Below are 26,764 nucleotides of genomic sequence, written 5' to 3'. Positions count from 1 at the left end.
GATTCAGCATGGTTACAGGACGCTATTCAAGTTGCAGCTGACGTTGAGAAGTTTTTCCGGAAAGATATTATCGGACAACATGGGTTCTTCTTGGATATTACATGCAGCATAACATGAGGTACAAGCCATTCAAGTTCATATTTTCACATGTAGCACTGGTCCTTCAAACTTCAAACAGTTCCTTGGTTGACGTTTTTATTCCGGCGGACGAATGAATGCAACGACAGTCCCCACAACCGGAGTCGACACACAGTGATTTGGAATATTTTTCTCCCTTACAGAAAGTTTTATGTTTATGTTTTAAACACGGGTATATTGCTTAAAGCATTAAAGCAAAGGAGCCATTTTTTTAGTCTCGGTTAGAATATTTGGGCAACAATTTCAAAGAAAATAAACAACAGTTGAGTGTTTTTAATTGTCTGAGCCTTTCACTTACCAAGTCACTTAGCAGGGATTCACTTATGAAATCTGGTAAAAAGACGGTTTCCTTGTGAATGTGATTTGATGGTTTTAATATATTTTTACTACTTTTATGCAAATTTCATTCAGTATATATAATGTATTAAAGATCTGTTGAGTGGGTTGTGCATAAAACATTCAGACAATGATCAGCTATAAAGTTATTTGTTATATAGCCCTCTGGTTTGTCCATCATGATTTAAAGGTCTAGACGCCTACATATTTATTGACTTGACACAGTGAAGCAATTTGCTAATTTTTTGGGGGGTGGGTTTTCTTGTAATCCCAAAGCGAGCTGAATTTGACGTACTGGTGACTTCAATGATTGCATTGCCAGCGCTATGTCGAGGAAGTACATGCGCGATCGGAGTGCAGAAACAGTTTCATCGGTAGGGCAGATGCCCAGTTCCTGTCGTAAGAAGTATTATTGACAATTGAAATCAAGAAATTAAAGGGGCACTGATGCGGAGCAAATAATGTTTCTCGCCGACGGTCGAATTACGAAACCAAACCGCAAATTGGTCAGCGCCCGCTCCTTCGAGTGTGACGGACAAAGGAACTGGGCTCCTGTCCATATTAGCAGAATTTCTTCACCTAAACAGTCAGGAGGCCGGATGCCCATCATATGCCATTTGTTTAAAAATATCCATGGTATCCCTTGTCTGATCGTAACCAAATATCCCAGCAGTGTAGTTCCTTTCGGATGCTTGGATGGTATAGTTACTGATCCAATTTGATCCTATTTCTGTGTTTTTAACCTCGATATTTAATCATGTTACATGAAAATATGATGTCTACAGGCACGTAGCAAGCCATTTGTTTCAGTACGGAAGATTGCAAAGCTTTATATATATATAGTAAGTTTTGAGTGTTGGTTCAGCTGTGATAGCAAATATCATACGTAAATTTTGGTAGCTATGGTAGCTACAATGGTTTATTATTTATGATAATAAAAACACAGAGTTGATTTATTTGAATTCGTAAACAAAAAACGATGACTTTGAGTAGTATAGGGAATGACAGTTCTGGACCACTTTCAAGAAATGTCTCTACGAAGCCTTATTTATTAAATAAGGCTTTGGTTGGGTCATTAGCTCTTGCTACTATTACCCCTACTACAAAAAAGTTGGCGGTAATTACTATGCCTACTTTGTGTTGGTTGGAGGTAACACTGTGCCGTACGGTACGATTAATAATTCTTCTCTTACAAACCCCCTACCCGGCCCACCCCTCAAGTAGTACAAGTTAGGTTCGTCGGCTTTCATATCCACTTTATCTATGTTGTAAGTTTTGACTGACCATATAGGATCGGTGGCTCGCTTACGGCTATCGCCCTCGTGTTCCCCCGGCTGGTATAGATACCTCACTAGGGCCCTATCTGGTATCTGTTTCTCCTTCCCACGCAATGGAGCGGCCGACTCTGCAACTATTGATTTTAGTTTGATAGCGTCTGCCGGTTTCTTACCGGTGAGACGGGTGACTTCATGGTTGATTGCCGACACCACCTTGGGTAACCTCGTGACCCATTCAGTCGATCGTTTTCCAGGGGTGACCATCTCCCTAGCATACTGATGGCCGAACAAGCGCTCAGCCAAAGTCCTATTAAATCTCTCAACTATGGCTTGGCTGCGATGGGCTCCGGCCGTGCCACGCCTGACCTTTGTATCGTGTTTGGCTAGCAGTTGTGACACGGCACCCATGAACTCCCGTCCGGGGTCAACTTGCAGCTCTGTTGGCCACGTCAGCGGACTGCGTTTGTATATGCGTTCGAATCCTCTGGCTACCTGGGCCGAATCTTTCGTGGTCAAGGGTTCGGCTTCCTTGTAACGACTGGCTACGTCCACTACGGTTAAGGCATACTTGTACCTCTTGTCGTGGGGTAGGAACAGTAGGTCTGCCTGGTGAACGCTATTAGGTATGTTAATACCGAACCTCCTTCTAGGCACGTAGCGTGGTGCCGGCAAATAGATCTGCCACAGGGCTTGTTTTTCAAGCCACGCTTTGGCTTCCTCCGGGGGTACTCGCGCTATTTTAGCTAGCTTATCTACTGCGCTAGCTCCTTTCCAGTACCCACGCGGGCTGTAGTAAATAGCCTCAAATTTTTTCATGTCCATATGCATATGTGTTTATCCCATCAATAGCTATCCAACGTTTCGTGTCCATAGGCGACAGGGACGTCTTGTTTATAGTCAGTCCGTATATCTTATGTCCATCACTTCTAAGTGTGTTCATTTTATGCCTAAAGGTATGGGTCTTGAACAGGGCTTCCTTGAATCTGGCGTGTTTGATGTGTTGTTTCACCACATACTTCTTAACCCCCTTAGCCTTCCGGATCTCACTATTGTCGGCTTTCAGTATGGAGTACATCTTCGGTCTCAACCCTATGTACTCGGCTATGGGCGTGCCAGCACACTCGTCCTTCATCTTACCTAGGACCTTTTTATTTACAGTACTGTGTATGGCATGGGTCTTAGGGTAATCGCTGGTGTCGTATAAATCAAGGTGTTTTTTCATGTCCTCGTACACGTCCTCGGTTCGAATCTCCATCAGCAGGGAATCCGTGTCAGTGTACAGCACTTCACACCTGTCGCCGTACTGTTTCTTGAGCTCGTTGTAGTAAAAGTCGTACATCAGGTGTTTGGATAAATCGAGGATGCTCATCCCCACGTAAACAGGCCGGTTGAATTTTATGTGACTTTTCTTCATGTGTAGGGCAACCAGGTTGTCTGTGAATATCTTACTACGGTTGAATGCCGGACTGGCTATCAATCTCCTGAGCTTGTCTTCCTCACTCGACCGAACCAGCTTCACGGTCACGCGTTTCCTCAGGTTCTCCATAGTCTTACCAAACACCGAGTTGTTCATGAGCTTGTAGAGATTTTTCTCAAAATCACTGGTGGCTTTTTTTCGTAGGTCTGTGTTCATTCTGATGTAGGGCTCCATCCATGGACTCTGGTCGAACATGAGCACCCTGTGTATTTTGGTCAGCCTCATACCCAACGACAGGTACAGCTGTAGGTTGCGATAGTGAACGATGTACTTGGTCTTATTCATTAAGTTAGGCACGAGTTTTTCAACGTCTGTCACACGCCCACCTGACAAGTTATGTTGGTACTCAGACATCCAGTCTGGGTTAACCCTCATACGTTCGGGGGCCAGGGGGTAGCTGTTGTGCGATGTGTGTAATTCCTTGGGATACTCTAAGTCAACCTCGAGGATATAACCTTTGTTCGAATCTGGTGCAACCCCCATAACATCAACGTGGGGTACCCATTCGAATCCCCCTGTAGGTAGATACTGACTCATGGCCCAGCCGTACAGGTTGTTTGCGTCGAGGTAGAGAATGTGATTGGTTGGTTTGTTAGGATCGTAACCTTTCACGTATTGATTATTTGCTTTCGCGTATCGTTTGGATGCCATGGAAATCCCACCTCGCAAACCTTTCTCAATGAATAGGTGCATGTCGTAATCTGTGAGCAATTCCAAATTAACTCCGGTCTTTTTAAGCAAGGCGTCCCACGACAGACCTGGGCTGGTGTAATACCATGCGGGGTCGAGTTTATACTGCTTGAAACATGTCCGCCTAAACGTTTCAAACACGTCGGCTAACAGCAGTACATCTGTCCTCAAGTACAGGTCGTGATAATCACCCAGGTTCTTACAACCCAGTTTATTCCATACGTTAGTCGCGTGCGAGTAATCATCTCGTGAGACGGACGCCTCATTCAGCTTGCTATAAAAGCAGTCAATAGGGGGTAGTCTGGTCTCGGTGAACTTAGCCCAACTATCCATGTACTCATAGGGGTACACACCCTTCCTCATAAGCAGGGGTCTAGTCTCGGCGTCTGTGTATCGATCGGTGATAGGGAAGGTATTGTTGGCCTTGACCAGACTGTCGAGTGACGACAGGAGGAACTGAAACGAGTCAATGAACCTAAGTCCGTTTAAGCTGAAGGAGATGTATCTCTCCATGTTGTTGGGGATGCACGTTATATTACCATCGATTTTCGCGATGGCCTGCATGATCAAGTGTGAGTCGTACCCTCTCAAGTTGTGAAAGACAACGGGGATGTTTATTGTCTTAGGGTTGATTTTAAGCTTGAGGTTGCACGCGTTGTGAGCGGCGCCTCTATACTTACCAGTTATGTGACAGTGATCTCTCACCGAATCACCGTTAAGTGGTGATTCACACACGTGACAGTTAGTGCTACTAGCGTGGGCTAGCCTGTCGACTCGGGTCAGACGCATGGGAGCGATTTTATACAATGCATTCCTAATAATTTTTTCTTCCTCCTGCAAACACTTTAGAAACCTTTCAGCCGCGTCAGGCCCCCTATACACTACCGGAGCTTTCGTTTCCCCGTCACAACGGACGACAATGTATCCAAACGAACAGGCTTTATGCTCTTGTGTTTTGTGGGTGAAGGGAGCCTCGCCGGCGGCACCACTGGGGGTATCCCCCACAACTAAGGCTTCGAAGTCGGCGTATATAATATAAGGCACAGACATTTGATTCTTGTGGTTACTGAATTTTAGGATATTGTCACCTTCCTTAGGCATGTCGACTCGTATGGCCGTCTGCCCCACACCTTGACAATCATCCCGGTGGGATTCTAATAAATCAGCTCGGGTGAAGCTATGTAGGCATCGTACACAAAAGTGTTTTTCCCCATCGTGTTTCGACTGGTCGTGCAACAACCGGCTGAGATGTTTTATCCACGTGTAGTGATACTTTTCACCTAGTTGGATCATGAATATATTGATAACTTGGCGATCCTTCACCGGGCTGACCCTGTGTACTATTGTTGTGTTACCTTCGTGCCCAAAGACATTTATAGCCAGATTATTCTGTTTTTCTACTTTAGTGATCTGGGATATGGGGGTGGGTTCATCTATACCATCCCAGTTGAGCCCATCGTCTTGGGGATAGCTAGAAAGCCTATCTGAATGAGTGCCAGCTGGAAATAAGGCTGACCTGATAGCTAACCTCAGGCAATCGTTTCCTCTATTCTTAACGTTTACTATGGCATGTTTATTCCTATAGTAGGGAGGCAAGGCTAGGTATGACCCGCCTCTGAACGGCACGTAGTTAGCTATGTCTAGATAGACATTATCGATTTTATCTACAGCCCATCCGGACCCCAAGTGTGTGTAGCGTTCTAGGTATTCTCGTATCTGCTGAAAACTGGTATCGATTGATGCGTCAATGGTCTCTGTATGTGTGGCGACCTCTTGTTGACCTCGGAAGTAAGGCTGAACATACTCAGTGGTACTCCCAACCTGCTTATCGAGCGACATTTTCACTGTGATCTGAAACTTGATACTTCCTAGGTTATTTAGTTCCTGGTTGACCTTATCAGCTATCAGAGGCTTGATATCTGTAATGTTTATGTTTCTATCAACGTGCATGCGCCAACCTCTCAAATAGTTGCCTACAGCGCGCTCAATGCGCACGAACTGTAGGTCAATAGCTCTATTCTGTCGTAATAATTCTAAAAGCTGTGGTTTTCTCATACGGGAATACCCGCCTAAACCCAAATCGTGTGCCTCGGCTTTCAGTTGTTTTACAGTAGGAGGTTTTGCTACGGGGGCATGTGATAACAATGCGGTTAACCCGGCTCTCCCCAGGTTTGAATAACCCGTGTATCCAAGCTGTTTTGCTTGAGCTTTTAATTGTGTTACCGTAGGAGGGGCTTCTAAACCTAGTAATCTCAACAATGCTGACTTACGCATTCGAGAATACCCGATCACACCTCTCTGTTTTGCGACCCTCTTCAGCTCGCTTACAGTAGACATCGTGTTTACACCTAAGAGAACCAATGTCTAATTGGTTCACAGTAAGGGGAGGTAACCCTTTCACACACTGGAGTCTATCTTGAGCAGTCGCCTACGTTCTTTTATGTAGCCTTTTTTATTCTCGTAGATGAGTTGATGTCTGACTACGTTCACTCCGTGAGCTTTACATAGACAGTAGTGTCCTTTAACCCCGATACCACACACAGAACACGTGTAGTTAGGACTTCCCATATGGAAACAACAGAACCCCTGATTCCTGCATTTCCTACCACAGGCCTCGGTCTTCCCCATAAGTATGTATTCGCATCGGTATGGAGCGGGTCTCATGTTTACTTATATAGGTATTTTAATTTAATTGCTTCGCAACCAACGCAGTAGCTGCTATACCCAACACTATGAAGCCCAGTTCACGATTCATTTGTCCCTTGGATGGTGTGTAGTACTGAGCGAGTGTGGGTTTATTGAGCGGTTCCAATTGTTTACCAGTTAGTAGATAGTATTCTTTCATTGCTTCATCGACATCGTTGAATGTTTTAATGGCATGGTTTTCACGCTTGAGTTGTTCGTTAATAAAATCGATCCTCTGGAGGCGTTTTTTAACGTACTCGTCCTGTGCTCTTTGTAATTTCTCAGTAGCGAGATCGTGTCGCTTCCTTTCTTCCTGTATTTCAGCCGCGTGATCATCTCGTAGTTTCGAGAAGAGGAAATTACTCCCGGAAAATGCCAGGGCATTCACTAACGCCCCACCGACCATCATAGCTATCGTGGCCATCCCTATATTTATTTCATTATATTATCAGGTATTATTCCTTGTTTTACTAGGATGTCTTTTGTGGCCATCGCCATACCAAGGTTCATTATGAGCATACCCATATCCTGCAGGTTGAAATCTAGCTTGATAGTTGGTTGTTTAAGCACCATTTTAGTCAACCGAGCGTACCCTACGGCTAGACTGGCTACCACTGTGGCGTGGTATGCGTCGTTGACGAACGTTTTCCCCTCAGACATTATGTATATGATATAAAATATTAAAATTATAACATGATATGCGGGTCGACGGTGGGGGATACCCCCACACCCCCACTGTTGGGGGTTACCTCACTGTTGGGTGGTGGCTCACTGTGGGAGGGTACCCCCACGTATAACCATGTTATAACCACGGCAGCAGTTACGCCTACAGCCAACAACAGTCGGGGGTTGGTCACTTTATGTTGGTTACACCACCGTTTTTTACCGGCAGCTACTCTCTTAGGATTCTTCTGCCTGGTCACTTCCCTCACTGGGGTCACTGGTTCCTGTGAAGGGGTCTCCTCCACTGTTGGGGGTACCTCCACTGGTTCCTGTGCAGTATCCATCTATACTATTATTATTATTTCTCTCAAATTGACAATGTTTTGCTGTGATAATCGCCGCCGTCACTGGAGCCAACAACATACCATATTTGTGGTACAGCCCGCAGCTGATAGAGCTCACGGCGTGTTCGATAAAAGGGTCTTTCTCGAGGTCCTCCCACAGGTAAAGTCGGCGCTCTGGTGGAATGGGAAGGAAGTGTGACACAATACCGGTGTATATCTGGGTCATAGCCGATCCTATTGTCTTTGTCATTTCTGCTCCGAGCCGGGACTCGTATCTAGCGTACAGCTTATCGATTTCTTCGGCTGACATTTTGTGAATTTTATCCGGAGTGTAGTCTCCAAAGTAATGTTTGGCTTTGACGCCAACAGCCAACGCCACCAGTTTCTCTCGCTTGGGGGAATCCCCCACAGTGGGGGAACCCTCCAACGACAATTGTTCGAGCAATTCCTCACACTCCATCTTATAATATAACAAGTAAGATTTAGTTTTAACTATATAATACCCGATGCAGACAAAACACAGAGAAATGAAGGTTAAGTTGCACACGACAAATACTTCAAATATCATAGCTATATGCTTAGCTTTGCTTAGCTTTGCTTAGCTTTGCTTAGCTTTGCTTAGCATACTATATATGCTACTGGTTGGTCGGTTTTTAGAACGAGCTTAGCGTGTTTAGTTTCAGCGAGCTGTTTCTTCACCCGTTCCCGTTCTAATTTACTCATCACATCGTTCTCTCTCAAACACTCCTCGAACGAATCCCTGTCCTTGCAGTGAAATAAGGCCACCCATCTCGTCTGCTCCCTGAGGTCTTTCAACACCGAGTTGAACTTCTGCGTTAGCACCCAGACGCTGTGATTTGCATGCCGGCCGGAGAAGGCCAGGTACGATAGCATGTCTCTCTTTTTTGTTATCTCGCGATTAGCGCTGCAGTCGTCCAGTATGAACAGCGTCGGTTCCCCTTTAAATTTCTCGTGAAGAGCTTTCAACCAGTCCTGCAGACGTGTTCCAGGGTTGATTTTGTGTACGTCCGGGTCCGTCATCACCCAAGGTCGCGCGTACGTTTTATTCATGCTCAGAGTAGGGCACATGATAACGATGTTATCGAACACATCCTTGTAGTAACCCTCCAACATATCCAACACGAAAACGGTCTTCCCACAGCCAGTCTGCCCGCACACTATGGCGCAGTGTGGGTCAGTGGGTAGTTGTGGGTACCCCCGGGGGGTGTGGGGGTACCCCCCATCAGTAGATGGCTTGCACGAATCTCCCATTGTCTATATTAAGTTGCGCGTCCATAATAACGTACAGATATAATTTCAACTTACCAGCGGGTTGAGCTTTCTTAGTAATCTGGATGGTTATCCCTTCGCTGCCGTTATCTATACGGCGCCCGCTACCGTGCAGTTTATCATCATCCGTGGATCGCATGTCCAACCATAGGGCGTACTTGGTGGTCAGGTATTCACCGATCTGCACGGAGCCTAGGTCCAGGTCCTTTGTTATGTAGTCCCCCACTGGTAGCTTTTTTATCTCATCCCACTGCTGGTGTGGTCTCATACCATGACTGAACAGCTGGTTGGGCACGCCCTCGATGGTCACTTCCACCTTTTCAATCTCGGGGTTGAAAAACTTCTCGCTGTCCCTCCGGAATGGATCGTAATACTCCACGGGGACGACCAGGATACCTTTCATCGATCGCGCCGGCACGTTCATGTTGATATTCCATACAGTGTCGCTCTTATCTCGCACGACTGATCTATGTCTCAGTACGCGATCGTACAGGATAGCCATCTTCCCAGAGTACTGGCTTCGAACCTGCCTGGCCAGCTCCGGGCTAGTGACCATGTCGAACTCCAGAGAGATGTTGTCTATGGCATAACTGGCCTCATCACCGTTCGGCGTACGCACTACTTTGCTATAGTCATTAAACGTGAGCTCGTATTCGAGCCTATCACCCAGCGCGGCCTGGTAAAACGGCGCGTGTCCCGTGAGCAACTCGAAGTCGAGCGGCACGCAGAATCGATTCCCGTATGCTCGAGCGATGGCCTTTTCACCGTCCGATAGCTTGTCTTGCTGGTCTTGCGTGAAGACATACCCTATGCGCGACCGGGTTGATTTGCTGATGCCCTGGTACACATCATTGACTCGTTCTCCCTCGCTTTTCCAGAGATCCCTGTAGCAGTGAAACACGTCGCTGTCGTCGATGCTCAGCACCTCGTTACCGCTGATCTTGACGGTAGTTTTCTTGATGATGGCTCGACCCACGTTACGCACTAGCTCGCGTTTGTCGTTGTCGGAGGTCAACGTGATATTGAACGCCAGTCGAACAGTGCCTGGTACAATGAGGTCATTCTCACCAAGGTTTGGAAATCTAACCAGCAGAGTTTGATTCTGGTCTATCTTGCTGGGATTGTTGGTGATGGTCACCGACTGTCGCACGGCTCTGGCGCCTAATGGCTCTCTCAATCTTCTGAAAGGATCTAATTTTCTGCCGTACATTGTTATATAAAAGAAATATATTTTTAATACTAATGGATGAAGACATAGATATGACGGAGATGCCGGGCGCTAGTGCCCAGGCATTCGATGATGAGCAGGAGACCTCATTTACTAGTTCACCATTGAACCAAGAACTCTTGGAAACAACGGTAAATGATTATTATGAAAGTTTAAGAAGAGATAAAAACTACGTTGAACCACAGGGTCGATACCATAAGAATTTTTTTATTGATACAAAGGGTGTTCTACGCCTTAAGTCTGACCCAGGGGTTGACCTCTTTAACAAGAGCAATAAAAAACCACTGGCCTTGTCAACTCTAGCCAGCCGCCATGGTGTCGAATTTATCCGTGAACATCTAAACATGAATGATTACGGTGGTGCAATACCTAAGGCCGTTAAAGAAGATCTGCAAGCTACCAGATCCCACCTCACCACTAGAGATGAAATGACACCACAGCGTGCTACAGAAGCCTCGGACAGCATAGAAAAACTGTTGAGCACCTACTGGGACAAACCGTTACCGGGGTTTGACTTTCCGGTAAGGGAACTGCGCGGCTTAGACGAAGCCGTGAAACGCGTGCGTGGAGAACTCGTTAACAACATGGGGAAACTGAACGAAATCGACGAGCACATCGCTAGGGAAAAAACCAAACTCAACGAAACTGAAAACGATGATATGAAGCGTCGTATCAATGAACGACTACGCGATTTAGAAGACGAGAGACGTACACGATTGGAATCCGCTTCCTCGAATCGTGAACAGCTTCGATCCCAGATCAGTCGTATTCGGGAAACAATCGATAGAATACTGAATGAGGATACAACTTTAGCCAACAGGATTCGGATATTGTTCCGGGAGCAAGGGATCACCATCGCCAGCATTCTGACTGCATTGGGTTTCATCATATCAACCCTGGTGGTGTCACTGACAGGGGGAACCCCCACACCTGCCGGCGGGGGAACTCCCACTCCCACAGGCGGTGGTGTTAAAGACTGGATAAAAAAACTCGGGGAAGGCCTAGCTAAACTGGCTGGTAAAGCCGCCGAAGCCCTTCCCGGCATCCTGGGTAGCATCGTCTCGTGGTTGTTGAGCGCTCTGTCTAAAACTGACATGTGGCTCAGTCAAAACCTGTGGGCAGCCCACGTCGCCGTGGCGGGTCTGGTGTACGTAGCGGCTAAGAAATCTTTAACCAAATAAGTCCCAAAGTTACCCCACCAACCACTAGGGCTGTTTTATTATCAATATGCTGCTGATAGGGGGGTCCCCCCACATGAATATGGGGGTGTGGTGTTGGTTGAATTTTAGGCTCCGGAGGTGGCGCCACTATACCCTTTTCACGTGGTGGGATGTGTGGGATATAGGGGGTGTTAATATCGGGGTTGATACCCAACTTTTGGTCCGCCGTGGCTATGACTATTTTGTTGTTATAACCCACCACTTTTTTTATTCTCAGTTGCATATCACTCGGAGCCATGTACAACCCCACGCCGAACACGTAATTGACTTTCGATCTGGCGTATTCTAACACGTTTTGGTAGCGTTCGATGGCCCGCGGGAGATCAACTGGAGAATTGATAGCATCCTCAACGTTGGAAACGAACTGTTTCTGAGCGTCGTAAGCAGTTCCCTTACCTAGGATGTTGGAACGCGTCATCGACTGCGCACCCAACAGCGCCCACACGTACGTTCGAATCGAGTCGTTCAAGCGTATTGTACCAGCACGAGTGAATTCTTTCGATGTTTTTGAGATCATTTTAGTCCAGGCTGTGGCTGCATCAGGATTGGTTTGCTTTATACAGCTGACATGGATCTTTTCATTCGTTGTGGGGCCTGTAAATGTATGACGGTTTGGGTTGTATGAACCATCTTTAGAACCGGCATAATATGTTCCGGACCTGTAGAAGTACACGAGAACTATACCGAGACCATGGTTCACACCAGGAAGGCGAAAGTCTTTATTCGTTGGAATCTCAAACTCCCCACAAACACGTTCATAAGCGCGTCTATCATAGGGGTTATTCGTCATACTCCACGCTTTATCTTGGGGAAGAGGAGCACTTATTTCCTTCAATATTCGTCTCGTTTGATAATAAATATGAAACAAAATAACCGCCTTACTCAGTTCGTCTATACCGTAGTCTGGTGTCACACCCGACCCTGTCGTCGCACACCACACAGCAAAGTTGAGTTGGTTCTGCCAAAACTGCATTGGGTTTTGATTCCAGTTTACCACCGCCTGCGCGTTATTAACGGACACGACATAGTTTTCAAAGATATTAATAAAGGTTGTTTTAAACCCCGTGCATTCTGCATCTGCATTCACCACGATTTTCAAGTGTGCTAAATCCATATTATAATATATAAATTATATATTATAATATGTACATAACACTTCCAGGAATAACGAGCGGTGAGGCCGTTCAGCTGACGCACGCGATCGATAACACGTCAGGTCAACTCGAAGTCGCACTCTGCGATATCACCTACCTACCGCAATGGACTAACATCAACGTCAGCAACAATAAGCTGTTCGTCAGTGGGGCTCGCAGTCAGATAACTGACGGCTACTACAGCGTGTGCTCTCTAAACGACGAGGTCTTCAAACCCCTGGGAGCCGAACTCAAGATGAACGACTCAAACGGTACAGTGGTGTTAATCAACAACGGAAGAAACCCCTTGAGGCTCGGCCGACCATTAGCGAGGATACTCGGTATGTCTCCTGACGAGATAAAACCAACAACAACCGTCACAGGCACGAAGTTACCCGACCTAGTACCGTACCGAGACCTGTACATTCATCTCGATCAGGTGAGCACAACGTATAACATTCAAGGAGGTCACCCTTCCACTATACTGAGAGCAGTGCCGGTAAAAACTGAGAAATACAACGACGGTAGAACCGAGTCGTTTTCACCACGGCAGTATAAGAGATTAACCCAGGGCAACATACCTGAGCTGACAATATCGGTGTTAGATATAAATCATAATCCTGTAAATATAGGATACCTCAGCTTAACGCTTCATGTAAAATGACCAGCGCACAAGGGCCCGGAGTGAAAAAATGCGTCAATATCGGGATCTCCGACCTCGGAGACACGCGCGGTTTCGACGCTCCCGGAGTAGATGGTAAATCGTACGCCTTGCAACTGAAAAACAACATTTACAAACGCGTTGAAATCCCCTCCGGTGGAACCCTAAGTGATATGATAGATACCACAAGAGCAACAGTCAACACTAAGTACGCCCTTGTCAACACCGGTGATAATAATTGGATAATATACGCATCGTTCGGTGGTAAACTGTTCGACTTAGACGATGTTGAGAGCACTACCGTCGTCCAAAACAAACCATATATGCTCGTCTTCACCGAAGATGACAAGTGGGTGTTGTTACCCGATAACGACTGGTTTCTCAATATTAGACTCGTCTCCCCCTACGTGTTCACTGATAACAAAGACAACCACCTAAACAAAGTCGTGAACAATGGAACTCTGCTCGTGGCTTACGTCCCAACTCAGAGACGTAGCGTAGTCGTCAGCCCAGTCAACACTATAGCAGCCCACATGCTATCGAGTAAACCAGCCATACAAAACGTGAAATTGCAGTTGGTGTCTGAATTCGAAGGTGTGGTCACTATACTAGAGGATCTACCGGCAAACTCAACACTGATCATCAAAGTCTACCTAGGGGAACCATCGGGGAATGATGTCGAGATCGTGAAGGGGATCAAACTCGGGTGGGGCAAACAACATCAGTATCAAGTTTGCAATGTTTACGTGCGGGTGGGTGTCGACTCCAAGACCAGTCTGCAGGGGGTCAACGTGATCGTGGAAAACAAGATATCACTAATCAATATCTTCCTGCCTAACAACATACACTTCATGGGTATGAAGTTAACCCCTGAATTATTATCAGAAAACCAGTTGGAAATTATATCGTAATAGTATAATAATGACCAGTCATCATCCCAACACTACGCTTAACGACCTAGGAGATACGGAGGGATTCGATCAGCCTGGTGAGGAAGATGAATTATATATCCTACACTTCAAAGACAACGTGTACAGACGGGTGCCATTACCAGATTTAAAAGAGCCCAAATGGCTGATCAACTTAACATTCACCTCACCTTATATCACATTAAATAATGGGGTTGTCTCTAAGATTAAGAACAACGGTATCTGGGCCGGGGATTTCATTCCGGAGAATACATTAGTACACATACCATCTACTGGTTATGAAAAAAAGGGGTTAAGTGTTTATCCAAACAATAAATTAACATTTAGCAGTAATCTTGATAGAATATCCTCCCCTTTCACCCTCATCATAGAAGTCTTCTTTACGACTATATTCCATGGAACCCCCCCAATAGTACACCAAATTTTACCCGGGGTGTCAATACACTGGTCTGACGTACACGTACAATATTGTCGTATTGTTATACAACAGGATACCACGGGTCCTATAAACCACTTAATAAGCCTCCGTGAGGTTTTTATTACAACAGAAAAGTCTATTAGCCTCTCACCTATTGCCCTGACTAGTAGTCTAGAACTTGTAGACTTCAAATTCATTGATAGATTTTTAACTGAAACCCAATTACAATATCTTTCAAAATATACATTATAGGATGGGTCTGTACCCAGTCGTAGAGGAAGTAGCGAAGACGCTGGAAACCGTAGATGGGTTCCGCTTGAGGCAGTTATGTGATGTGAAACGTCAACTAGAACAAGACCGTGACACGCGGAAAGCACTATGTAAAAAGTATAATAGAGCTTTCAATATCGTGGACGGGGCTGACACTACCCTTATGGCAACCAGCATGGGACTAGGGGCGGCAGGTGTTGGATTGTTGGCTACCATCGTGGCTGCACCTATAGTGCTAGGTATTGAAATAACAGCTGGGGTGGCAGGGTTAGCAGGATTGGCGCTTAAGTTAGTATCACGCAGACTTAATCGTAAGGCATTGAAACACGACGAGATCAGGGTTCTGGCCGAAGCAAAGCTGAACACAGTGAGTGAGCGTATTTCCACGGCACTCTCTGATAGTAAGATCTCAGAAGAGGAGTTTCGTTCAATCCTCTCTGAACTCAAAAAATATAACGGAATGAAACAAGATATTCGATCCAAGTCTCGTAAGTCTGCTATCAGCGAGGACGAGAAAAAAAAGTACATAGAACAGGGGATACAAAAAGCCCAGCAAGCCTTTATTATGAACACCAAAGAGATCGTAGGCGGTTCACGTTAAACTGTTTCATCGATATAAACATGACATAGGCACAGTGTTACTTCCAACACACGTTAAGTAGTAGGGGTAATGTATCTATACCAGCCTGGGGAACACGAGGGCGATAGCCGTAAGCGAGCCACCGATCCTATATGGTCAGTCAAAACTTACAACATAGATAAAGTGGATATGAAAGCCGACGAACCTAACTTGTACTACTTGAGGGGTGGGCCGGGTAGGGGGTTTGTAAGAGAAGAATTATTAATCGTACCGTACGGCACAGTGTTACCTCCAACCAACACAAAGTAGGCATAGTAATTACCGCCAACTTTTTTGTAGTAGGGGTAATAGTAGCAAGAGCTAATGACCCAACCAAAGCCTTATTTAATAAATAAGGCTTTGTAGAGACATTTCTTGAAAGTGGTCCAGAACTGTCATTCCCTATACTACTCTTTGCCTTTGGTAGAGAAATCTGAAAATTTTCTTACGTAAAAAAACCCCTTATTTCACCTATTTACCCAAGTACACAGCAAATGCCTGTGAGTATTCCTTATGTAACGAAATTCCGTTGGTATCCTCAAAACAGTTTCGGCCCCTAAGTGTTTTCAGGCTGCATGCGACACAGAGATTACATCTTCCTTGCTGTAACTCGCATTTGATGGTGTAAAGCTACACGTGTTATTTGTCATCATTCTCTGGATGGTCAATTAGTGAATTTATAACAGGTATAATTAGTAGTAACACCACTTTGGTTACTCAACAAAGGTTGCCATTTGGCATTTCTCCTGTCTGGAGTAAATACTCAACATTATAAATTAAGGTCTGTGATGGCAAATGTATTGTATGTTATGTAATATGTGCATGTAAGTGATGCAAGAGGGTTTATCAGCTGAGTTACAAAAACAAACATCGATCAAAGGATTAACCGATAACACACTGATTGATTAATTACTTTTATCTTCTAGCGGATTTGTCAAAAGGCAGTGTGTGTAGATGACTACACCCTGTCGTAAAGAGTGAGTGCAAAAACAACATCCTCCCTTCAAAGAATCAACCACCCTTGCGTTGATTGATTGATTGCTCATTATTGGTTAACTAAATTACTTAGAATAGTGGACATCATGCAATTAGTTTGCCAGGTGTGCTATCTTGGGAGACCAATGAGAGGTTTATCTGGTTTTCACCAACGAAAGACGTGAAACGATGTGTTACTTTTTCGCAAACTAGACAGTTGTAAGACACGCGACATAGAGCAGGATTATTTACCAGCTGCAGATGAATGGAATACGATTTCTTTTACGTGGATATTGATGGATACATTCCTGAACAAGGTAGTAGCCTGACATTGTTGCTATAAAATTAGTCTGTTTTACATTCATTATTTGCATTTTGTTTTAATTTATTTGTTGTAGCATTCAGCAGAATCTGTATGACAGAAAACACACACTAGATCGCGTATGTGTGTGAAATAGGATCCACATTGGCAATCTATACAATGTATAAATGTTGCTGTTATGTTAGAAATTTACTATGAGTATAAGGAGATCGTGTGTTCTTTTATTAATTTTGAGAATCATACAAATATGACAATAAACTAATTAGTGTTATTAGACAAAATATAGAGACGTACATTGGCTTCATTATTTTTCCGTCCTATTAGTTTTTTACCATTTCTACCACTGGCAGATGATTAACCTTCAAAGTGTTTCATTTGTTTTCATAATACATTTGTAATGAAGTAAAAATGACTTCACCTAAGTTGATCTGTCTATTATTAAACTATCAATTGCGCTTACGGAATGCGCAGCAGAGGTCACGAACCAGTCACGAATTCTGGGATATCATCCGGGTACTCGAGGGAGAAAAACAATAACAAAAGTTTACACCAGTCCACGGAAATTGCTCCGCATCAGTGCCCCTTTAAGTTATTTAAAGAGCATGTAAACATCAGTATTATTTACTCTCGATCGTTAATACCACTTCAGATGCAAAATCAATTTCCTGTAGAACAAAAAATAGCGAGCAAAATTCAGCATGATCAGTCATCTGCTAATGACAGGTTATGTATGAAACAGGAAGTCACATGATGAAAACACTCTCTCACAGAGCGGAGGGAAAAGTATGGCTCATCATCGAAAACACATACAAAATACCCGGATGTAGAATGCAGCTACAGTTTCACCGATACGATGTCATCAACGTTATTTTTGTTGGAAACTCATGATACTTTTGTGTGAAATAGATGAATATACCTTTATCACTCAAGGTTAGCAAAACCAAAACTTAAAATGATACTAAAGGTAAAAATTACATTTTTGTCTTATATCGTCGAAAACCCCTAACACGAGGATATGACATCAGGTAATGTCTACACCCATAGATTAAACTGTTACACTATTATTATTATTTCTAAACATGCCAATCCACCACCTTCCTGGTGTTCCACAACAAAATGTCACTGAAACTTCATTAGTTTTGGACTTGTATATTTATGTGAATTTCAAATCATGAGTCCAATGTTAAAAAACTTTTTCTGTTTGCAAAAAATGAAAGAAATCACACTTACATTAATAACATTGTAATAATATTTTATATTGATTCAGCAAATATTAAGTTAAATTTCAAATACAGACAGTCATACTTCTGCTTTCAGCTGACTGATTACCACCACTATGTCTCGAACAGGAAATAAAACAAAGTCAACGCGACCTCTTGGATCACTCCGACACAATATCTCAGCACCAGACAAAGTACCACATATCCCTCGACTGATAAACAAGATAGATGGGACATATGAGGGTATCCAAGGCAATGCAATGTCTGTGCCCCCGCCTACATCAAGAGAATCCACACAGAGGGAGAGTGCAGGAGATGCAGACAAGGGGAAGAACTCTGCCCGGTCCAGTGGATCATCTAGTGTCAAGTCACAGGACCTTGTGGATAGAAAAGAACTGAAAGATGCTTTGGTAAGTTCCGAAATTAATGTAAGTGCATCACAGGATGAAACAGTGGATCCATTTTGATAAATAACATGCACCGATTCTCTACCATAGTGTAATATTTACTTAATATAAACTATGGCTATTGAAAGATTAGGATGAATGTCAGGGTTGAATTTTGAGCTGAAAGGGTGCATAGATTCTTTGAACAGTCAGATGCCAATCTTCTAGAATGATTCAGATTGATTTCCATACTGCCTTGATTCAGGAATTTAACCTTTAGCAAAGTGAAATTTGTATGGAATAGTCCCAAAATATGAATCATATAGTTCCTTATCCTGACTCATGCTTATTGTGCTTATCTCCTCCCTCTGTGTGGAGATAGTGGAACACTAGAAATCCCTTAAAGTTCCTTCTAATTCAAGCGGACATAGAATACACTCATTGATCGGGAGCTTTCCTTTCCTGCCAATATGGTCACATGACCAGCCATGCTTGTCACTCTCTCCTTCATTGCCTGACGAGGATGGCTGGAGGCACTTTGGGTCCCGATATGGCGAAAAGACTTTGCTTATATTTCGGTCCTGTAAACTAAATTGTGTCGTATTCAGTTTTTGGATTGTAATTATTATCGTCATAATGTATTGTTGAAATATTTAAAATTACACATGTTTTGGACGCATTTTCTTTAACTTAGACTTGGTCTGAAATACGGACATTCGCGCAAACACTCTTGACTTCGTGGAATTTCACCTCGTGAAACATGTGGAGTTGAGCCTGCACGAGGTTTCCCCAATAGCAGTTTTGAACAGTTTTGTTAGAACTTCGGACTTGAGCAGTCGTGTTTTGACGACCCCTGCCAAATTATAATGTTAGACTGGCAAGAGGTTGTACAGTTGACGGCCTATCATTATTTTTTATTATGACTCCAGCTAATAGGGTGCATTTGCCATACCTATTGATAGTTTTTCATTGTAGTTACAATAGGACTAGATTGTTGTGAACAGTGTTCCAACTGTATGCATTTATGCAAGCAGAATTAAAGTGAAAATAGATTAGTGTTGAGAGTTTATTTCATAGAACACTGTGTTACAAGGACATCAACACTTTTCCTCCAACTGCGCCAATATCTACAATCCCTGAAACTTTGTCAGCTTTGTTCAGCTCAACTTAATACAACCACTTGGCATACCTTCTTCGGACTCGCCTGTTCCAGGGCTATCAATGAGGCTCTCATCTCCCAGTTCAGCAACCCGGAGACTGAAGAAGACCAACTCGGAGACTGGAGAAGACAGAATGATCCTTTCTGCGCTCACCAGAAAGGATCAACAATTAATCTTGGAGCATCTAGCTTCTATAGCTGCAGGATTGAATCTACTATGCCGGCAAGGATTATTTTCAGTGTCATCTTGGGGCGACAGCTTTACTAGGCCCTTCTATCAGACTCCCTGGTCAGCATCTACAATATTCCAGGATGTCGCTAAATCTGTCACCCAGGTCTCAAGGGAAGTAATGATGATAAAGTCGATCGACACTTTGACTACTGTCCTCAAGCAGATATCTCAGCATTACTCCAACAAGTCCAAATTCTCTGGGCTCCAGAGAGCAAAAGACAAGAAGTACTAAAAGAGAAAAGCGCTGAAGATCAGGTTCAGAATGACTGGAGTCTTCCAGCCCCAACCATTCCCGTGGTTCACAAGTGGTTGGATGTCTGCAACGCTACTGGAGGAATTGGAGACTCCTCCACGACAATTACATCAGGAGGATCCTATGATATGGCTACAAGATCTCACAACAGGCAACACCACCACGCACATGAGACCCAGCACTCTTCATGTACACCAGGGATCAAACGAGGCAAACCAGCTGTCACATATCATCTCTACTAGAGAAAGGCACAGTCTAAAAACTACACTACAATCGACTAACACCAGGATCCTACTCCCCAATCTTTCTTGTACCCAAGCAAAACTCCAAGAAAAAGACTCATATACAACATGAAGGAGTCCAACAAAGATTATCTACTGAAACCAGAACGGTTCAGGATGATCCTTTATCTCATCCGTCCAGTGGATTATCTAGCTAGCATCAATCTACAAGATGCCTGCCTGCATGTACCGATACATCTGGACTCTAGGAAATATCTGCGCTTCCTAGTCAATGGCCAGCAATATCAGTGGATGGTTCTACCATTTGGAATATTTTCAACCCTGTGTATATTTGGGTCAACAAGTTGGTCGTCACATACCTACATCAGTAGGGACTTCACATTGCTTTTCACCTGGAGACGGCATTCAAGCTCAACTCAGACTACAGTTAGACTTCACCGTGGGGCTGCTAACTCAACTCAGATGGCAACGGAAATCTGCATTAGAGCCACAACAAGATCTTCAGTTCCTTGGCATTTGATTCCTCACTCCGTTGAACTGCATTGTCATCCCAGAGGTTTGGTGGGTCAAAATTCAAACCATGATAGAGCAAGCTCTATTCTCTACTATGACAGGGCAGTGTCTACTCAGTCTGCTCACTTTGGCGCAGGAATTGACCAGACGAGGACGTATACGCATATGCGTTCCCCCCTTCAGTACTACTACCAAAAATCATCAGAAAGATAACACAGACGACGCTGATACAACTGATTTTGGTCATGCCCTACTGGCCTGGTTCCCAGTAATCATCAAAGAACTAGGAACGCTACCAGCACTTGGCAATCCTACATCATTCCAGCTTCTGGATCATATCAAAGCCTGCTTAAAACATGAAGGATATTCTACTAGATCAGAGAAGGCAGCCACCTTAGCTCTACATAGATCTATCCGCACCTTACACAATGATAAATGGATGTGGTTTGAAAAAGACGCTGGGAAGAATGGCTTCACTGCAGTGAAGGCCACATGTCCTCAAGTAGGGGACTACATATGTCATCTACGACATACCAGAGGACTGTAAGCTTCTACACTCTCGACATACTTGGTGGCCATGAAACCGGGGATCAGATTTAAGGCCTCAGCTTGGGATTACTACAACACCTCACGAATGATGTCTATGAGCCACTAGACTGGGCATCGCTTGAATTATTGACACAGAAACACTGTTTCTACTCACGCTAGCAAGTGCAGCATGGATGTCAGAAATACGTGCTTCTGCACACACATTTCGACTTCAGTCATCGTGAGATTGTACATCTAGGACACAACCTCAGTATGGATGAGAGCCATTATACTGAGGGCCTGCAAAGCAGTAGGATTTGAACCTCCATAAGCTTCCAATCCATATGAAGTGAGAGCCTTGGCGTCAGCACTTGCTCTAAATGGAAACTGTTCACTAACAACTATAATGGAGCAACACTTTTGGAAATCAAATACAGTGTTTGCCATCCACTACCTGCAGGACATCGCCACAGACGACATCACTGGCATTCACCAGTTTGGGTCACTTGTTGTCACACAACAGCTAATGGTTCCACAAAGGAGTTGAGTTTCACAGATGAATATTGGAAGAACAGGACTGAACAACTGCCGTTATAGTTCCCAAAGGAGGGAAAGTACTGGACGTACTTACGTGGCAGTCAAAAGAATCCACCTGACCCACAGCCGTTTCTGTTGGATTCTGTAAGCATTATAAGCATAAGTCAGGATAAGGGAAAATATGTAATTTTCTGAATAAAAGTGATATTTTATACTTATGCCGACTCATGTCATCAAGCCCTCCCAACCGCTCCTCTCAGGCACTTTGAATTCACAGTAATTCTCATGTCAGGCTTATGAGGTTTTAGAGAGAGTGACAAGCATGGCTGGTCAAGTGACCATATTGGCTGGAAAGGGAGGCTTCCAATGGATGAGTGTATTGTACCTCTGCTTCATTTAGGAGGGAACTTCCAGGGATTTCAAGTGTTCTACTATCTTCACATCAAGGGAGGAATTAATCATATTAGACATGAGTCAGGATAAGTATAAAATATCAATTTTATTCAGAAAATTACATTTTTGCTTACCATGTCACATGAAAGAACACGATTTATTCAGTAGCACCATCAAAAATATGTATAATAATTACCTTTATGTCTTTTTTCATTAAAAATGGCCATTGATATTTGATTTTCTAAAAACAAGAACAAGTTATGCTACTCTAAATGACTCAGTTGTTGTAGTTTTGACATCTTGTTTATGAAAGAAGTGGAGGGAAACATAAAAAAATCAAGTCTTGTTTGCACTGTGTGTATTTTTAGGCAAGAGAGAAAGAGCTGAAGCTGACGATTGCAGACTTAGAAAGAATCATTGAGGAGTTACGGGCTCTACTGGCCTTGAGAGACCAGGAGATAGTTGACCTTCAGGACAAGATCCGGATACAGGTTAGACCACTTAATGTTGCCTTGTAGGTTGTCTTATTTGTTATCATTTCTTAGCCTTAGTCTTTTTTTTTCTATCTTACTGAGAGTGAGATTAAATTATATTTAAACCATTTAAAGAATAATTCTCTTCATCTAAGTTTGGAATAAGTTCTACACACATGCTCGAACTTATTCCAACAATCTTGGATGGGGTGTAACCACAATGTTGATTTGTTTTGATATTTGTTTTAGTTCTGACATGTTTTGGCAGAGAAAGATTGGTTTGAAATGTCAAGGGTGAAACTAACCCTATAGACTACTGTACATCTTTCCTGATGAAGATGGTTTTCAGTAAAACAATGGTCTTGTTCAGGGTGAAGAGCACAAGGCTGTCTTACAGAAAGAGAAAAGTAAACATGCAGACACTCAGGCACTACTGGAGGAGACTCGCTCAGAACTGGAGGATGAACAGAATCGGGTAGATGCAATACGCAAAGATATGTCCCGCAAACTCAGTGAACAGAAGACAGAGGTGAGGATGTGATCTGTACCATCATAATATCAATGCGTGTTAATATTTCACTGTGTCCACTCAGTGGTAAGTAAATCAGTGTTTGTTTCAGTTGCTTTCTCAGCTCCATGGGGTGTATCCAATTTATCTGTCAGGCTGCTTCTGCCAGGCTTTGGGATAGATAGTGATTACTGGAAGCATGGCATAAGTGAAGGGCAGTAGATAATGAAACACTTCAGAAATACAAGTGTCTGACAGCAGTATGGAAGGCTATTTATGTAGTCTGCCACTAGATTTTCTAGGGCAGATTTTGGTATTTAGATACCATAGTGTTATAACTTCTTTGAGCGTCACTTTAGAAGTTTGGATGCCCAGTATTGAACAAATGTTATGGACAACAACTTGTTTTATTTCATGAGTGTTTCGAAGCAGGCTGAAGCATGAATGACACTGGTATTAAAGTCTGTATCAAACTGTTGCATTCACCATAAAGTTTGTTCAATATCATAATGTTGTAGTTGGAATAATGTTGACTGCAGCCTAAGACATTGTTCACTCATATTAAGGCATTACTTCCATGGATAATGTATTTTATGGTGTGATCTGTCACAGTTGGAGAAAAAGTATGCAGAGATGTTGTCCGAAAAAGACAAGGAGATATCTATACGTGATGTTAAACTCAACAGGCTGAAGCAGCAGATGGCTGATGCTCTGAAGGGGAACTCCTGGTAAGTAAAGTTGACAGGGAGTGGGTGAGATGGGCTGGGGGTGAGATGGATCAGGGGTGGGGTTAAGATGGACTAGGGGTGGGGTTAGATGGACCAGGGGTGGGGATGAAATGGACAGGGAATGGGGGAGATGGATCAAGAAGCAGTAAGGTGGACTGGGACAGTTGGATTGGAAGGGGTTTGGCTCACATGGACATAAGGGGCAAATGAATAAGTAGAGGTTGGATGAACAGGGTGTGAGTGAGTTTGGTTTTTCCAGGCTATTAGCAATAATCCAGCAATATCACAGTGGGGGACACCAGAGATGGGCTTCACACATTGTACCCATGTGGGGAATCGAAACCATGTCTTTGTGAGACACGCGAACTCTAACCACTAGGCAAGGCACTACCCCAAATATCATAGTAAGGTAGAATGAAATCAAAAGGGAAGGGTCAGATGGACAGGAAGGAACAAACGGGTGAGAGGGTTCTGGAGGAGAGGGAGGACATTAGCTGTCAACTGAACAGGGAGGGGTGTAATGGACAGAGAAGTGAGTGAGTGAGTGAGTTTAGTTTTACGCCGCACTCAGCAATATTCCAGCTATATGGCAGCGGTCTGTAAATAATCGAGTCTGGACCAGACAATCCAGTGATCAACAACATGAGCATCGATCTGCACAATTGGGAACCGATGACGTGTCAACCAAGTCAGCAAGCCTGACCACCCGATCCCGTTAGTCGCCTCTTACGACAAGCTGAGTCGCCGTTTATGGCAATCATTGGACAGAGAAGAATCATATGGATGGTTGGATGGGTTGAAAAGGTTGGGTTGACAGGAAGTGATCAGGTTTACTCTCAAGGTTCGAGAGTTGTCAGTTGACAGAAGAAGGGATTCTTGTCATTGATGACCATTAGTATATCATTATTATTGGCATCTCGATCCTTATCACCATGGTAATGTTACATCTGTTTGTAGGGAACGGCAACAACAGCTGGAAGAGCTGACCAAGGAACTAGCACGGATTCAGGATGAAGCTGACCTCCTCCGGATGAAACTCAAGGCTTATGCAAAGAACAAAACAGTAATGTATTTTTGCCTCACTATAAATGAAAGGAGCTTTTTCTGAAATTTGACTTGTTGAAAGTTCTTAAATAGGATTTCTAACCCAGAAATCTCATCCTCTATATCGCCAAGGCTCAATAAGCCTACACTACATCTTGGATCGATTTACCGGCCTCATCTGTCTTAAATTACATATGCACATATTTCCAGTAACAGATTAGCAACTTATCAAACATTGGGATAAGGAAAAAAGAAAAACTCATGTGTCCAGATTTTTAATATCACCCACCCAGCTTGCATTGATATGATAGACTCAGTTGTGTAACAAGTCTAGGGCAGCTATTATGGAATGAATCTTGGGGTGATTCTGTTTTTTCCACAATGCAAACCTGTGAGACATTCTTTACGATGTAGAGAGTACTTTCCTTGGTAAGTATGGATATCACATTCTTCATTTGTATGAGTTTTGATCAATATTTATCAAAAGGCCATTCTGATCTTGATGGTTCTGCACTGCAACCAGGGTGTTGTTGTGCAAAGTGATCTTAGCTGAAGCTTTCTTGTACAACAACCCCTGTGCATGTTAACATGACTATTGTTACTAATACTACTGCTACTATTGCTGCAGGGGTGGTGGGGTAGCCTAGTGGTCAAAGCGTCCGCTTGTCACGCCAAAGACCCAGGTTCAATTCCCCACATGGGTACAATATGTGAAGATCATTTTCTGGTGTCCCACACTGTGATATTGCGGGAATATTGCTAAAAGCAGCATAAAACTACACTCAATCACTCACTATTATCTGGTCTAGACACAATTATTTACAGACTGCTGCCATATTGCTGCAATATTGCTGAGTGTGACATAAAACTAAACTCACTCACTCGCTAACAACATCTACTCCAGTGTAGTTACCAGGTAGTGTACAGTTTGTTATCTCCCCTGACAGGGAAGCTGCTCAAACTGCCCTGACATGATGGCCAAGCTGGACCGTGCCCACCTGATGGTGAAGGACAGAGATCACACTGTGAAGGAGCTGAAAGCTATGTGCAGCAAGATGGAGAAACAGTTGACTCAGCAAGACCAGCTACTCAAATCCTGGGCAGACAGCAGGGGCCACAAGGCCGTGCCTCCAAAATGACCAACACTGACTTTGTGATTATCAACAAGGACACTTTGTCAGGGTTTGGTGCATGGCTGATGAATTCAGAACTTATTTTGTGCCAATTGGACAGACAATCTGTCAGCATACATACACCAAGGGTACTACTTACTCATAGATATCAATATTATGACATCATATAGACATGATGTGGATGATTTTATCGGGACCTAATATTTCTAACAGAGAAAAATCAGTTTTAGACAGTTCAGAAGTTGGCCGTCTGCTGTCTTCACAACTGTATTTCTGTCTGAACCGACAAACAGAAGAAAAGAGGGATTAAATTTTTGCTGATGTTAGTGCAAGAGACATATCTTCGTTCAGATATTCCTGGATTTCATTCATCGTACTAAAAAGCATGGTACATTCTTGCATTTCCAAATAAGATTGGAGTTCGTTTAGTATAGATATAGCATGGTATATTCTTGTTCATAATGCCATGTGTGGATGGATTTCATTTAGTATGAGTGTAGCATGGTGTATTCTTGCATTTCATTCCATATATGGATGGAGTTCATATAGTAATTAGTATGCGTTTAGCATAATGTACTTTTTGCATTTCATGCCAGTAAAATGTGATGCAGAGATTTTAAAGCAAACATGGTCACGTACACTCAGAAGAAAAATATTTGTGCCAATACTTGTCAAGTGTCACTCAGGCTACATATTTCCAGGGAAACACTGGGACGATTTGCCATCAAGCATGGAACTCA

General features: G+C 43.6%; 1 protein-coding gene across 1 annotated transcript; it reads left to right on the top strand.

The window, feature by feature from the left end:
- Positions 1-26,324, top strand: LOC137284192 (kinesin-like protein KIF3A). Its single transcript, XM_067815920.1, has 7 exons — positions 1-118; positions 17,993-18,305; positions 22,507-22,629; positions 22,982-23,140; positions 23,732-23,847; positions 24,805-24,910; positions 25,839-26,324. Exons 2-7 carry the CDS (start codon positions 18,012-18,014, stop codon positions 26,028-26,030), a joined length of 990 nt encoding a protein of 329 aa, XP_067672021.1. The 5' UTR covers positions 1-118; positions 17,993-18,011; the 3' UTR covers positions 26,031-26,324.
- Positions 26,325-26,764: the final 440 nt, after the last annotated feature.

This window comes from Haliotis asinina, chromosome 1, assembly GCF_037392515.1.
Source record: "Haliotis asinina isolate JCU_RB_2024 chromosome 1, JCU_Hal_asi_v2, whole genome shotgun sequence".
Taxonomy (NCBI): Eukaryota; Metazoa; Mollusca; class Gastropoda; order Lepetellida; family Haliotidae; genus Haliotis; species Haliotis asinina.
Note: the sequence above shows the minus strand (reverse complement) of the source record. Positions and strands in the feature narration are given on the sequence as shown.

Bases quoted from the DNA above. Each gene is read 5' to 3' on its own strand.
- LOC137284192 (XM_067815920.1), top strand. From the start codon at position 18,012: ATGTCTCGAACAGGAAATAAAACAAAGTCAACGCGACCTCTTGGATCA. The intron at 23,141-23,731 runs GTGAGGATGTGA...GATCTGTCACAG, and splicing joins TCAGTGAACAGAAGACAGAG to TTGGAGAAAAAGTATGCAGA. The intron at 24,911-25,838 runs GTAATGTATTTT...CTCCCCTGACAG, and splicing joins CTTATGCAAAGAACAAAACA to GGAAGCTGCTCAAACTGCCC.